This window comes from Lynx canadensis, chromosome E2 (genome assembly GCF_007474595.2).
Source record: "Lynx canadensis isolate LIC74 chromosome E2, mLynCan4.pri.v2, whole genome shotgun sequence".
Classification (NCBI taxonomy): Eukaryota; Metazoa; Chordata; class Mammalia; order Carnivora; family Felidae; genus Lynx; species Lynx canadensis.
In genome coordinates, this window is record NC_044317.1 from 51,655,160 (window position 1) to 51,669,728 (window position 14,569).

At 59.9% G+C, this 14,569-nt stretch overlaps 1 protein-coding gene across 7 annotated transcripts in view; it reads right to left on the bottom strand.

Moving 5' to 3' along the window:
- Positions 1 to 2,066: 2,066 nt before the first annotated feature.
- Positions 2,067 to 14,569, bottom strand: part of ZC3H4 (zinc finger CCCH-type containing 4) — a 45,023-nt gene continuing 32,520 nt past the window's right edge. For 6 of the 7 annotated variants that reach the window (XM_030299228.1, XM_030299227.1, XM_030299230.1 and 3 more), the window contains 4 exons: positions 10,833 to 11,197; positions 10,292 to 10,635; positions 7,143 to 7,394; positions 2,067 to 5,955 (listed from right to left, as the gene is read on the bottom strand). In XM_030299228.1, coding sequence (XP_030155088.1) covers positions 4,436 to 5,955; positions 7,143 to 7,394; positions 10,292 to 10,635; positions 10,833 to 11,197 — 2,481 coding nt within the window. In that variant the 3' untranslated portion in view covers positions 2,067 to 4,435. The remainder of the gene's footprint in view (positions 5,956 to 7,142; positions 7,395 to 10,291; positions 10,636 to 10,832; positions 11,198 to 14,569) is intronic. The other variant, XM_030299229.1, reaches the window with a different exon arrangement.

Below are 14,569 nucleotides of genomic sequence, written 5' to 3' on the forward strand. Positions count from 1 at the left end.
CTGTGAGTTCGAGCCCCGCGTCAGGCTCTGTGCTGACAGCTCAGGGCCTGGAGCCTGCTTCGGATTCTGTGTCTCCCTCTCTCTCTGTCCCTACCCTCCTCTTGCTGTCTCTCTCAAAAATAAACATTAAAAAAAAAAAAAAAAAAGACTGTGAATATTGAACTCTGTGTTCTGATGTCTGCAAGTTGTTTTGAAATGCATCCAAATATGATGGATGGGTGGAGAGGGGGATGGGCAGATGGCTGAACTGTGATAAAGCGTGTATGGCACCATGTTCACACCTGTGGAATCCAGGCCGTGGGCGGGGCCAGGTGCCTGAGGACAACCTGGCATGGTTGCCGGTCCTAATGCCCCAGGAATTGGGTGAAAGTGGAAGGCTCTTGACACAGCTCTTGGCCTCAATCACCAGCGGGTGCCCAATGGCCACTTCTGTCCTCAGGCTCCATTTCTTCCTCCAACACTGATACTCAGGGCTTCATGCACTTCTGGAGATGCCACCCCGTTCCTGCAACTCTCCTGACCAGCTCTGTGCAGGAGTCCCCCAGCCTGCGACCACAGCTGCTTTTGGCCAGTTCCCAGACCACGTCCTCCTCTGAGGTGCCATCTCTGCCTTCCACTGGGCTGACCAGACATCTTCTCTGATCCCTCGCGGTCACCCACCACGTGTGACTGTGACCGACCCCTAACCCCCCCCCCCCCACCAAGTCTCAAGTCTATTGGCTCCCCAACTGCCTGCTCCCGTTGCTTTGTCATCCCAGCAGGCTTGCCCTAGCCAATCCCTTTCCTACGCCCGTGAGAAAGAAGGTTCTAGGCTCCGGTCTGCATGACCATGTCACTACCTTACTTGAACACAGACTCTCCAGATTCTCTCCCTGTGTCTGCAGCACACTGCCTTCGAGGATCTCCAGGACCTGCCAACGTGACCCAGGCACCAGCTCCCTTCCCCTTGCAGGGCCCTGCCCCAGGCCGGTGGGTCGCCTCAGCAGGAGCCCAGGGTCGCCGACAGGATCTGATGCACCATGGGTGCGTGCCCATGCGTGACTGCTGGCTGTATTGTCACTGTAACTGTCAACCCCTGTGCCTCCCCCCACCTTACAGGGCCTTTCGGGCTCAGCCTCAGGATGCTGGATCTTTGTCGTTGTTAACGACTAAACACAAGACTTCTGTTCTCCTCTTCCCTGGGACCAACACAGGACGGGCACAATCTGATCCTGGCTGACAAGACCGGACAGGAAGGGTCCTGAGGGACTTCCAGAACTGTTCCCTTGCTCCTGAGAAGGTACAGAATTCCTTCCTCGCTCCCACACTTGGCTGAGGCGAAGGCTGTCGGGCGCTCTAGCCATCTTGCGATCACAAGGGGGTGACCGACAGTCTGAAAACCGGTCAGGACCTGTGTGAATTCACAACTCACTCCAAGCTGACCAACCCTGAACTGCCCTGTTGACCTTCCAGAAATGCTGGACTCCTGGCTGTTGAAGCCAAGGGGAATTGGGAACTTTGAGTTGCAGGTGAAATCAACCTTACTCAGTAATGGATGAATTGGAAGAAATTCAAAGATCGCATCCTGAGGTTGGTGACATGAACTTAGAGCTTAGCAGCCTAGACCAGCAAGCAGCGGAAAGGCTCCACCCTCCTGACCTCATCACCTCCCGATACCATGGCATTGGGTGGGGGTGGGGGCGGGAAAACAGGTGTCAACATATGAATTGTGAGGAGACGCACGCATTTAGTCTGTGCTAGTCAGGGCTCCCATTTTGGCGCATCCCCAGGAGCCAGCCTGGGGGTCTTGCAAGTTCACACTGGCCCCTTCCGTGGGCTGGACAGGGGCAGGGCCGTGCAGCTCACCGCTGTATCTCTGAATGCAGGGACTGGCCCAAAGCGGGGGTTCAGGAACCGTGGGAGGCAGGTGCCAACCACTGAAGAAAGCAGAGGCGGTTCGGAGGCCCCGATCCCATGAGGTCATCACGAATGTCACCCTGGGGGCCGGCCACCACGAGAACCGATCCAGGTTTTCTCATTCCCAGGGTGGGGGATGGTGGGAGCGGCACAGAGAGGCGAGACCGCAGGATTTTTAAAATAACTGCATCCTTTAATGGCAGTAATACAATTATTGGATTAAGAGACCACAGGAGAAAGGGCAGGTGACATTTCTGGAAGACAGAGAAGGAGTACAAAAAGGGAGCTGGGACAGTCATGCGATGATCATTGTAAAAATACAGTACGTTATATACATATTTGCACCATCAACTTTCAACTCTGAAGTAATATTTACACTTTTGTTACAATCCTGGTTAGAGAACATTTTGTTTTTAAAAGCTTGGCCTGATGGCAAATGAAAATTTTGGGGGGAATTCATAGTCCCGTGAGGTTCTTAGGCTGAATATTCCTAGAGGAGGGTTCCAGCTTCTATTTCATCCACAGATTTCGGTTTTAAAAAAGTATTTAATTTTGCTTTTACAAAAGAAAATTCTCAAAGGAGGGAGGGAGAGAAGGAAAACAAAAAACAAAAAACAAAAAACCCACAGCCACACTGTGTATCTTTACTTATTTTACAAACATCAAGGGCTGCAGCCCTTTGCTTCAAGGCCAACACCGGTGGCTGAAGAAAAATCTCACTAATGATTGTTTAAAAACCACAAAACGAAATAGACAGAGACGAACCAAACCAACCTGATCACGGCGCACTGACCCTGCGGGCTGCCTCTTCCCACCCGTGCTTCTGGCCCCAAACTGGACAGTTTTTCTTCCGGGGGAGAGGGGTTTGGTACAGGAGCCTCATTCACCTCCCACCCCAAGGAGGTGGGAGGAGAACCCTCTGGCCGGATCACCAGTTTTCTTCATTATTAGCAAGAAAGAGATGGGGGCCTTTAGCAAGGCAGTCGGGGTGATGGGACAAGAGCAAGGCAAGAGATGGCCAGCACCTGCTTATGCACAGGTAGGAAGGACCCCGGAGCCATGGGCCGGCCTCCCCAGGTCCCATCCACAGGGTGAGCCTTTTCTGGAGCTCTGTGGATGGGGCTGGACCTCAGCCAGGGGCCTGGGGCAGGTGGGGGGAGTCCAGTGCAGATGTCTCTGCTCCCATCCCGGCTCAGCCGGAGGAGGGGAGCAGGATGCAGGCTTCTGGTTCCACGCCCTCCACCTGCAAGCGGGGGTCCTGCCGGTTCTCTCCTAGAGAAGGCCCAGCGGCCCCCCACCCTGCCCTGGCTAGTCTCCTGCCCTTTCCTCAAGCCCCCCAAATCCAACACTGTGACATACCTCTGAACCCGTGCACCTGTTAGCTGGGAAGAAAAACACACTAAAACCACGGGCCCTACATCAGACGCGGTGGGAGGAGGTTCAAAGCAAGCGGAGAACAGAAACACTTCGCAAGAACCCCCCGGGGCTCTTGTCGGGAGCCTGGCGGAGCGGCCATGCCACGGATCCTTGAGCTGTCCCCAGAGGGGCTGGGGCCGGCACACTGGGTGCTCTGGCTTCGGGGGACCAGGAAAGACCCCGGCCTGAGGGGAGGACGGCGTGGCCGCGACGGGACAAAACGAGAGCTAATACTGACAGAAAACACGCGGTCTGCGGAGGCTGCCTCCTGGAGGCAGCTTTTGGGGGATGCCGCCCCACACCAGCCCTGCCGTCTCCAGGTTCGTCTCTCACCCTGGAGTCTTCTGACGTGGGCGGAGGGCACAGGTCTGAGGACGAACTCTGGACGGAGGGCAGCAGGGAAGCCGGTGTGCGAATCCACAGGAGACGGGAGCAGAAATGGCTGTGCCTCTCCCAGCTCAGACAGCTTCCAAGGGCTCTCTGCCTTTCTTTCAAATTCTTTCCTTCCTCGGGCCCCTGAAGTGGGTCGTCGGGGCCGGCCCACTGCAGAGGGGATGGGGTTCTAGAAATGCCTGGACCTGCTTCGACGCAGGGTCTGCCCACGGTCTCGGCTTCATCTCTCCTCGCTCACACGGGGTGAGCAGCGTTCAGTGCCTTCTGACACCTACTGTTCCCTTTGTCCTCGGGTGTGGGCTGGTGGGGGGGGGGGGTTGGGGAGGAGGAGGGGCCCAGCTTTGCCCAGAAAACCCACTGGACCTCCAGCCACCAGACTGGGGCTCCAGCCTTCAGAGACTCCCTGATAACTGAGCTGGCCAGAGGAAGGGCCCGCTGGGGCTGAGGCCCCGGGGACTCCCAACTGTTCATGTGCACAAGTAGGTTTCCTTGGCGGGAGCCTGGGAGCCCCGCAGCACTGACCGGAACTGACTGAAAATGGTTATATACAATTTATATGTTGCAAAGAAGTACTATTAAAAAAGAAAGAGAGAAAAGGGGAGGGAGAGAAAAAAAAGGGGGGGGAACCACCCAGAGCCCCCCTCCCCCCAAGTTCCCAACTCTGGTTGCTACCCTTAAATATTGCCCTGGGAAGGGTGGGGTGCGGGGAGCGCCTGACTCCAGCTTAACACTACTGGCAAAAGGGGGAGGCAGTGGGGTCAAAGCCTTTAAAAACATCTTTCAGGGACCCCGCGTCCTGCTCGCCCTCGCGGGCTGGGCTGTTGCCAGCAAATGGGCTTCCAGAGCCCGTCTTGGGCGTCTGTTTCACAGTCCCAAAGAGGGTGGGCACGGGCAGGTTGTGCACGCCAGGCTGGGGCGGGGCGCCCTCTGGTGGCGGGGCACCCGGTGTGGCGGTGGGGGCCGCGGAGGCCTTGGGCCGGGGGCGGTTGTAACTGTTGTATCGGTCTGTGGCTGTGGCAGTGCCCCCGTCTGCACCGGGCTTCCCGGACTCAGGCTGTTCCAGGGCGGACTTGCGGACGAATGGAGGCTCCTTGGCCTTGGCGGCCGAGCTCTTGCCATTGCCCTCAGGGCCTTTGGGCTGGGTGCCCGCATCAGCGGCTGGCTCCGCAGTTTTGCCACCTGCGTTGGGAGTCCTGGGGTCGTAGAGGCTGATGCCACTCAGCACGCTGCTCTGCCCACTCCCGCTGCCCTGGCCCAGCCCGCCGGCAGCCAGCACTCGGGGGTCATAGGGGGCGGTGGCCGGTGGGGAGGACTCCCCGCTGGGGCTGGCGGCCGGAGAGGGTGCTTCGGCGGGGCCGGGCTTGGCAGCCCGGGAGGAGGCAGCAGAGTCTGCTGGTTTCTGGAGCCGAGGGTCGGTAGGTGCCTTCCGCACCCGGGGGTCACTGGGCTTGTCGCTGGAGCCAGGGGCCGCCGAGGGGCCGGTGGCATTAACAGTCTTAAGGATGCGAGAGAGGAGCTCGAAGTCGGGCAGGTTGGAGCTGGACGCGCCGGGGTCTGTGGAGGCGCCCAGGCGCTGTCGGGGGTTGGGAGGTCCCGTGGCAGAGCCACGGTGCAGCCTGGGATCCAGGGTGGGCATGGACTGCAGGGCTGCGGGGACGGGGGGCACCGCGTCCTGCTTGGGGATGGGCAGGGGGATCAGGTCCTCAGGATTCCAGAGCACAGTGCGGGCGAAGCTCGGCTTGCTCAGGGTCACGTCCTTCTTGATGTGGCTGAACTGCTGCAGCTGTGACCGTGGGTCCCGCAACGGGGGCCCAGGAAGAGGGTCCAGGGGAATGGTCATGGCCTTCTCCCGCAGGGCCCGCTCCCCTTCCTCCTCTTCCGCAGGGGGTGGTCCAGACCCTTTGGAGCCGCTGGGGCCTGCAGGGCTGGAATGAAGGCCGCCTTCGGGCTTTGGGTTGGGCAGGGAGCGAGCCAGCCGAGGGTCGGAGGGCCCCACGTCTCCTGGGCCAGACCCGCTGGAAGCCTCGGCATGGCGGGTGAGTCTGGGGTCCCGGCTGAGGCGAGGGTCGGCCAGCCGGCCTCCCGTGGGGTGTCCTTTCTGGAGGCGGGGATCCCCCAGCCCGCTGTTGCTCAGGTCCCCGACGGAAGCCTGGGGTCTGCTGGACGTCTGCTGTCTCAGGGTCTTAAGAATGGAGGTGACGCTGCTCCCGCCCTCATCCTCATCACTTGAGTACCAGTTTCCGGTGTCACCTGAGCAAGAACAGAGGTACAGGAAGATGAGCGGCCACCGAGCGGCCACCGCCACCGCCACCAGTCCGCAGACCCACAGCGGCCCACTGGGTGAACGGCTCCTCTGCCTCTTACCTCTCAGAACCTCAGTTTCTCCTTTCCTAAAAACCCCTCCCTCTGCGGGCTGCTACGAACAGCCACGAAACTCAGGTGGGCTGAGCACCAAGCCTGGGAGATCACTGGCTACTGTTTCTGGATCCTTCCCCATGTGCTCTATCTTATTAATTCTCATGACCACCCAGAAGGCAGTGTTACTATCACGCCCGTTTGACAGACGAGAAAGCGGAGGCATGGACGGTACCTTGAGATCGAGGGCAGAGCGAGGACTGAGCTCAGGATCCCAGCCCGGGGCTCCGACACCTCGTCCTCACCTGCCATGGGCTCAGGTCCCAGCATGGCAGGCCCTGCCCTGGGCGCCTGGGAGCACCTAGCACTGACTCCGCTCTTTCTGCGCTTGGGGCTCACAGACACTGGCCCCCAGGCCCCTCGAAGCGTTACCATATCCCGGCGAAGGGCAGTCACCGGCTGGTAAGAGACGGGGCCAGGTGGGCAGACTCAGAAATTGGCCCAAGTCCAACCTTCTGGGCAGGTGACACCGGAGCCACCGAGGGAGGGTGTGGCCCCCTCTTCCCACTGTCCCCACCTGCTCCCAGGCTCCAGCTCCTGGTTCTAGACACCATTTGTCCGCCCCATTTCCTCCTGGGCTGGATGCCATCAGATCCGCTGTGTGGCACCAAGTGACCTGGCAGCTGGGACTGTGCTTATTACTGGTTTATGTCAGCAACTGGCTGTCATCTGCTGACTTCCTGAGAGCATGGTCTAGGGAAAGGAGAGCGGTGAGCCTCCTCTCTAAGGGCTCAGAAGGGAAATCCTGTCGGCTGCTGTCTCCTCCAGGGACCAGCCCACCGCCCTCCTCAATGGGATCAGGGTCTCTCTCGACCCCCAAGATGCAGAAAGGCAGCCCTGACTTCCAATTTCCTCAGGGACACGCGATGCAGCGGCTCCAGCCCGGCTCCACGGTCCTCTCTGGCCACAAGCTCCTTTCCGACACAAAACCCAGCTAGGCCTTCCCCACCTCTCCACGGCACAGCGGCCTGGGGGGCCTGTGCCTGTCAGGGGAAGCCCCTGCCCCTGGGGAGGACACATGCCTTCCTCATTCTCCCGGTCCTGCTTGCTGCTCTCAGCCAGCCTCCTCGCTCTCTCCTCCTCCTCCTGCTGCTTCTGCTGGATCCTCAGGTACAGGGCCCTCTGGGCTGAGGGCAGGAAGTCGGGGACACCGGCGCCCGGCTTCGGCCGGCCTGGGGGCCCTCCCTCAGAGAAGCTGTCGGGCTCCAGAGGGTGCTCGGGGAAGAGGTGCTCCCCAGGCTCCCCCGGCAGCTCTTCGTAGTGCCCGTAGTCCTCTGTGGCAGGGAAGAACCGAGGGCTCGTGTCGGGAAGGGCCTTGCGGCACCAGCTCCATCCCACCTGCGCGCCCTTAGCTGGAGAACCCCCACCCCCTGATGGCAATGGGTGACGATGTGCAGCCCGTCCCTTCCTACCCTCCCCAGGAGGGTCCCCACAGAAGGCCCAACAGCAAGGGACGGAGCAGCCAACGGGGGTGTCCCCACCCAGGATGCAGCCACTGAAAAATGGGGTTCACAGCACGATTTAGTGATGTGGGCGGGCAAATGCTCATGAAGTGAAAACAAGACGCAACGTCGTACAGATGTTTACAAAATGCAACGAAAAGGCTTTGCAGACAGACAGAAAACAGTCCTCTGGGAGCGAGACTCGGGAGAGAGGGGCCCCCACGTGCTTCTGATCTGTTCTAATTACCGGTGAGGGGCATTCAGCTTATGGTTTCTTTCTTCCTCTTTTTTTAAGTTTTATTTATTTAGGTAAGCTCTACCCCCGACGTGAGGCTTGAACTCACAACTCCAAGATCAAGAGACACGCGCTCTTGCGACTACACCGGCCATGCGCCCTCTTTTTATGATTTCTTTGTAATAATCAGAAAAGAAAAACACTGCATCTCGTAGAGAGCTCGTAATATGAGCTCGGCCACGGTGACCAAAGACTTGTAAATAAAAGGAAATAACTGAAATGTTGCTATGGCCACATGTCAATCCAGAGGCTCACGGGTGATTCCTCCTTCTCCCTCCCTCCTTTACGGGGTCCTGAACTCTGCAAATGCTCACGAGTGTGCGGTTGCATTTAAGGGCGGGGGGCGGGGGGGTGTCTCTCTCACATGGCGTCTAGGAAGCACAGGGCTCGAGGGTCGGGGTCTGCCTTCACTCCTGAAGGGCAGGCAGGGGCCCGCTGCACGTGGGGACTGTGTGTGCATGCGTGCGTGTGTGCAGACAGAGAACGCGTAGTCAGCGCCGCCCCACACATAGAACGTTCTGCAATGATGAAATATTCCGTATCTGCACAGTGCGACCTGGCTACCACTATCCTCCACGGGGCTACTGAGCATCTGAAATGTGGCCAGTGCTACCAAGAGGATAATCTGTAACTTAATAGAAACTAAAAGGCTTAACACGATTTGTAAATATTTCATACGCAAAGCATATGAAGGAAAAAGTGAAAGGCCACCCTCTTCTAGCCCCTGAACTTCGTGGGCAAACCTGCACTATGGGGCAGGAGCCTAGAGCGGTGCCGGGCACACGCCGTGAACAACAGTCCCAGTAGCCCCTGCACAGAACAAACTACTCGTCGGCCGTACGACTGAATATAGTAACCACCACTGGGCGGGCACACTTCAAATGCATAGATTTCCGGATAAGGAAATAGGGGCTGAATTACTTTAGAGGCACCTACTGTGAACAGCTCGCCAGACTTGGTTTTCCTCCGCGCCCAGGCCTTTTTCCATGCACGTTCTACACGTTTACGAAAGGAGGAGGGGCCCGTGGGAACCACGGCACCTCCCTCACACAGCCTGCCTTTCTCACTCCCGCTTGCAAAGCTCCCGCTCCTTGCCGCAAACACTGCTCCGTGGCTCCGAGCACCACCGAGACGCGGGAGGCTCACACTGACCCCCAGCCTGGTGGTCTCCCTGATGCCCCGCGAAGTTTCCCCACGGCTGTCAAATGGGCATCTCTTGCTTAACAGGGCGGCTGAAGTGATCTCTTGTGGGTGCTCAGCACCCACAACTCGGCTCTCTCCAGCAGGACGTTCCGGCATCAGGGACGGCGTGAGCATCCGCCCAGGTGACCTTGCCTCGAGGCCGGCGTCACCATTTGCCCCTTCCTGTCTTATAACATGTGCACGAGGAGGAATGTAGGCCCCACGGTGTTTTCTCCAAACTCGCTACTTCCTGCCCCGTCACGGCCAGCTCTGCCCAGGACAACTCCATAGCATTCCAGAAACTTCCCTGATTCCACTCCAACCCCTACTATCCACCCCCTCGAATGCCTCTGCCTATACCCTACCATTCTTCCAATGAGGCCACCTCACCGGGGCCGTCGGAGTCCCCACGCTGGGACTTCTGTCCCTTCCCTTTCCCAAGTTACACGGCTGCCCTTACTTTTCTCAACCGAGCCGACGGACCGGGGTCTCTGCCCCTTGGCCTCTTACCCTTCACATCCCAACTCACTCCCTTCTCAGAGAGGCCTCTGCTGGCCATCCCCACGCGGCACAGCCACTCCCAACCTGCCTCTGCCACAAGCTCTCCGTTTTACTTTTTCGAGAAACGATCTCTGCTGAAACGAGCGTATGTGTTTATTTACACGTCTCCTGTCTGCTTCCCTGAACTAAAATGCAGCTGAGGCAAGGCCTACGGCTGCCCTGCTTGCTCTGACCCCAGGCCTGGCAGCAGTGGGCACATCCCAGCCTTCCCGAAGGCGGCATGTGACCTCCTAGGGATGCAGCGCCATGGGCCGGCCAGCACCCTGTCAGACACTGAAGCTGTTACCAGGACGCATTCTTGTTTCAGCCAGGAGGGAAGGAAAGACGGAAGGAAGACGGTCAGTCGATAGAACGCCAGCAGCTCCAAGCCAAGGACCGTCCAGAAGGAGCCCACACCGGAGAAGGCGCTTTGGCCTCAAAGCCCAATGCCACCCCGCACCCGCCCCTCGGGCTTCCAGGCAGAGCAAGCGACAATCAAGTAAACCAGACTCATCACGTCACAGGACTCCCTTCGACCTCAACGGGGTGGTGAATCCCGTCACTGAAAACGTTCAACCACTCACGGGACAGAGATGAAGTCGGATTCATGCTTCCAAAGACTCGGACCAAGGAGGAAAGCCAAGTCCCCGATGACACTCCCCTGTACGAGCCGCAGCGGCCCCTCCCAGCCCCCGCCCGGCCCCCCGCGCACCTGCGTCCCCGATGAGTCCAGGCTCCGTCTCCATGCCCTCCTGCTGCTGGTAAAAGTTTTCATAGAAGTTCTGAGATGGCGGGATGGGGGGCATCATTCCAGAGTGTGGGGAGTCTCCAGGACCATAGGGCATCATTGGGGGGCCACCGGGGCCCATGGGTGGGCCAGGGTTCATGCCAGGACCCATCGGCATGTCGGGGTGCATGTCGGGGTGCATATCAGGGTGCATGTCCGGGTGCATGTCGGGATGCATGTCGGGATGCATTGGGCCCCCCATTGGCCCCGGGGGGCCCATGTTGGGCCCGGGGCCCATTGGCCCCGGGGGTCCTCCGGGTCCAGGGAACCTAGGAGGAAGAAATGCACCTGTGAGGGGCTGCAAAGCATGCATGGTAGCCATGCCCTCGAGGAGACACGGTGGCATCCGTGAGGATGGTCACGGAGGGCTCCAGACCAGGCTCGCAGTGAGACCCCTGGCACAGAGGAGCCTGGCTGAGGCCAGACCAGCCCCACCAGACGGAATCTGGGGCCCCGGGGCACTCACCTCACACCCAGCTTCTCAGCCAGCTGTCCTGTGGGCCGCACCACGATCTCAAACAAGGAGGGGATCTTCTTGTTGTACATGTCCTGCTGCTGCTGCAGCTGCTGTGGGGACAGCGGCTCGTGCACAGGCATGGGCATCTGGGGGGGCCCGGGAGGCGGAGGAGGAGGTGGGGGCGGGGGCGGGGGGCCGCCCTGCATGGGCCTGCCGTTGGGAGAGGTCGGGGCCGGGGGGCCGGGGGGCCGAGGAGGGGTGGGCAGGAGGCCCACACCAGGGGGGGGTTTGGGCAGGGGGTTGATGCCCTGCTTCTTCAGTTCCTCCACTTCCTTCTCATCCTCAGCGCCCGCCTCTGCGTCATCAGCCAACATCTGCCGGTGAGAACAAAGCGGGGGGGGGGGGGGGGGGATAGACCGGGATGAGGTAGGGACCAGGCCTCCCGCGCGGGAAAACTGAACTTTCTGAGAACCCTAAAACACAAGGACCCCGCGACCATCATGCCACGAGGCACGGAAGTCATCATCCCACACCACTGCTGCCTCTGCTCTGTGACCAGCTGGGGCAGGGAAGGGGGCAGACACTCCTGTTTGCACCAAGACACCCAGGGGCGCCTGGGTGGCGCAGTCGGTTGAGCGTCCGACTTCAGCCAGGTCACGATCTCGCGGTCCGTGAGTTCGAGCCCCGCGTCGGGCTCTGGGCTGATGGCTCAGAGCCTGGAGCCTGTTTCCGATTCTGTGTCTCCCTCTCTCTCTGCCCCTCCCCCGTTCATGCTCTGTCTCTCTCTGTCCCAAAAATAAATAAACGTTGAAAAAAAAAAATTAAAAAAAAAAAAAAAAAGACACCTGTTTTTCTCCCCTTAAACTGTACAATTCAATGGCATTAAGTAGTCATGAGGATGTACAACCACCACCTCTATCTGGTTCCAGAACTTCCCCATCACCCCAAAAGGAGGGCCCATACCTATTAGCAGTCACTCCCCTTCCCCCTCGTCCGGGGCCCCAGCAACCACTAATCTGCTTGCCATGTCTGTGACCTGCCTATTCTGGAGAGTTCATTAAAGCATACACTGCCCGGCCTTTTGCGACTGGCTTCTCTCGCTCAACACGTTTGCCAGGTTCAGGGCGCCTGGGTGGCTGTCGGTTGATGGTCAGACTTCGGCGCAGGTCATGATCTCAGGGTTCAGGAGTTCGAGCCCCACGTCAGACTCACTGCTGTCAGCGCGGAGCCTGCTTCGGATCCTCTGTCCCCGCCTCCCCCACCCCTCCCCCATTTGCGCTCTCTCATACCCACATTGTAGCACGTGTCACCTACTTTATACCTAATACCCTATTGTCCCGTGCCCAAACTGTTTATATAAATGATATGCTTTCTGCCGAAACACACCCTTTCCTTCTGGGATTCTGGAATTTTGGTACACGCCAGGCAGAGGCGCCACCCTGAGCACTGAGTCCCTTGGGCATCCCTGGTATAGAACATTCCACAAGTGCTGTCACAACCTGAGGATTAAGCATGGTCCTTGTGACTCCACGGGGCAAGGACTCTTGGACGCTCACGCCTGGTTTCTCCAGCCTTGGCCCACTGTGGCTACACGTTTGGTCCTGGGACCGCCCCCGCCCCCCGCCAGTAAACGACTGAACCTGGGCCAGGGCCACCTTAGGGACCTCAGCACAGATGCCTTCGTGGATCCTAACATGGGGCTCAGAGATGCTTCAGCAGCTAGCAGCTAGCATCCCAGCCCCAGCACCGCTCAAGACCACCCCCCCCCCCCCGCAGTGATGGCGGGAGCGTGGGTGGTGGGAGCAGGGTCTCCAGGTGCGTGTCAGGCCGGTCTTGGCTCTTCTCTCTCCTGTCAGGAATGGTACCTGCACCTGGGGACAGCAGGGTCTAGGAGGAACATGGCTTCAAGGGTGCCGGAATACTCGAACAACCAATTGACAGAAAACATCTGTCCCTTAGAGCCCCGCTACTCGAGGCGTGGTCTGAGAGTGAACGAGCAGCACAGGGCGGCCTGCTGAACCGGAACCGCATCTTAACAGGTGCCTGGGACGGTGTGGGCGACCCTGCCCCGAACCAGCAGTGCCTTTCAGTGGCAAGGCAGGCCCCGGCCCTGCATGCTTCACCGCCCTGACGCTCGGTCCACTTCCCGCCCGGTGTACTGGCCCCTGGGCCCCCTCTGCTTCTCGACCGAGCACGTGGCTGCTGCCTGTGCTGTGTCCCCCTGCTCAGCACGTGCCTCTCACTCTTTTCTTCCTACCACTCACCTTGGGACCAGCACAGGGTTGCCTCACTGAGGCTCCCGTGAATGGCAGCCTGTCTGCAGAGCCTCTGGGCTCCTTGTACATTCCCTCCACTTCCGCGACCCCGGTGCATCATCAGGATCTGCCCAATGACTGGACCCCGTCTCCTCGCCACCGCGTCCCCCAGGGCCCAGGACGGTGCCCGGCAGAAGCTAGGCACGGACGCACATTTGTTGGATAGATGAGCAAGGAAAACAGACAAATGCACCTCCCCCCTGCATTCCCTGGGCTCCAGAGAACAGCCGGTTAACATCAGGACCACGGAGGATGGGAGGGGTGAGGGGTGGGGGGGCGCGTGGGGGGATGAGAGAGTTAAAGCCTTGGCCACCCTGACCCCGCTCTTTGATGTTCCTCTCCAGTGGGTCTCCCCGGCACCCCGCCTCCACCCCCCCGCCCCCCCCCCCGGCTCCAAGGCCCTGCCCACCCCGAAGCCTTCAGTCAGTGCCAGCACGGGGCTGGGGAGACTCCTCCATCTGGAGAGCTGCGGGTAGGTGTTCAGCTCCACCCGGGCACACTTCACCCCACGTGCCTTCTCCACTGGCCACAAGCGTGGCTCTCTGAGTGAGGGACCCCCCTCTACTTCCTGAACCCCGAGCCACGATCTGGGGTCTCACTCCTACACACTGTTCCCAAGCTACTGCCTGGACCTCCCAAGCGGCCCACCCGCCCTCTGTCCTGGGCCCCGCTGCCTCTGGCCAGTACTCTGCCCCAGCCTCCTACCTGGTCTCTGGTCTCCCTCCCACCGTCCCCTGCACACTGACCTAGCACACATCAATCACAAAGCTAGGTCCTTCCGTCATCGGCAACTCGATGCCCTCAGGCAGAAGGCAGAACCTAACAAGGTTATACCTCATTAACCAGGAACAACCTTGACCTCAGCTTCCTCCCCTCCCGTGGAGGGGGTGGCAAGCTCTGGCCACCGGAGGGGTCACGCTCCCTTGGCCTCCCGAGCTCACACCCAGACGCCCTATCGTTCCCTCCTTGCAAGCGCTGCCTCCTCTGCCCCACGGCTGCTCTTTCTTTGGGTCGCCTCCTGCCACCAGCCTCTGATGGCCTCTGGAGACCAGACATGCCTGTCGCGTGCGCTTCTCTGTACCACTTAACAGTCGGGAACACCCGGCCAGCGTCCCTTCCTCCATTAGACCATGGGCTCTGGAGAGCGAGCCTGTGCGCCGCCTTCACTAGCGTCTGCCGGCGCCGGCCCAGCAGCCCGCATGCGCCGGGCGCTACTCGGGACCAGCAGCGTCTCGGCCACCAGGGCCCCACGCCACGTGGGAGTCTCCCGTCCCAACCTACTGGCCAGCTGGAGGACGCGGCCCCCCCCGCTGCAGGACTCAGCTCCCCTCACCCCTCGCCAGCTCCCAGCTCCACGTCTAGACCAGCTCCCTGCGCTCGTCTCTCTACCCTCCATCTCCCACCCTGAGCCACGCACGTCGCTGCGAAAGC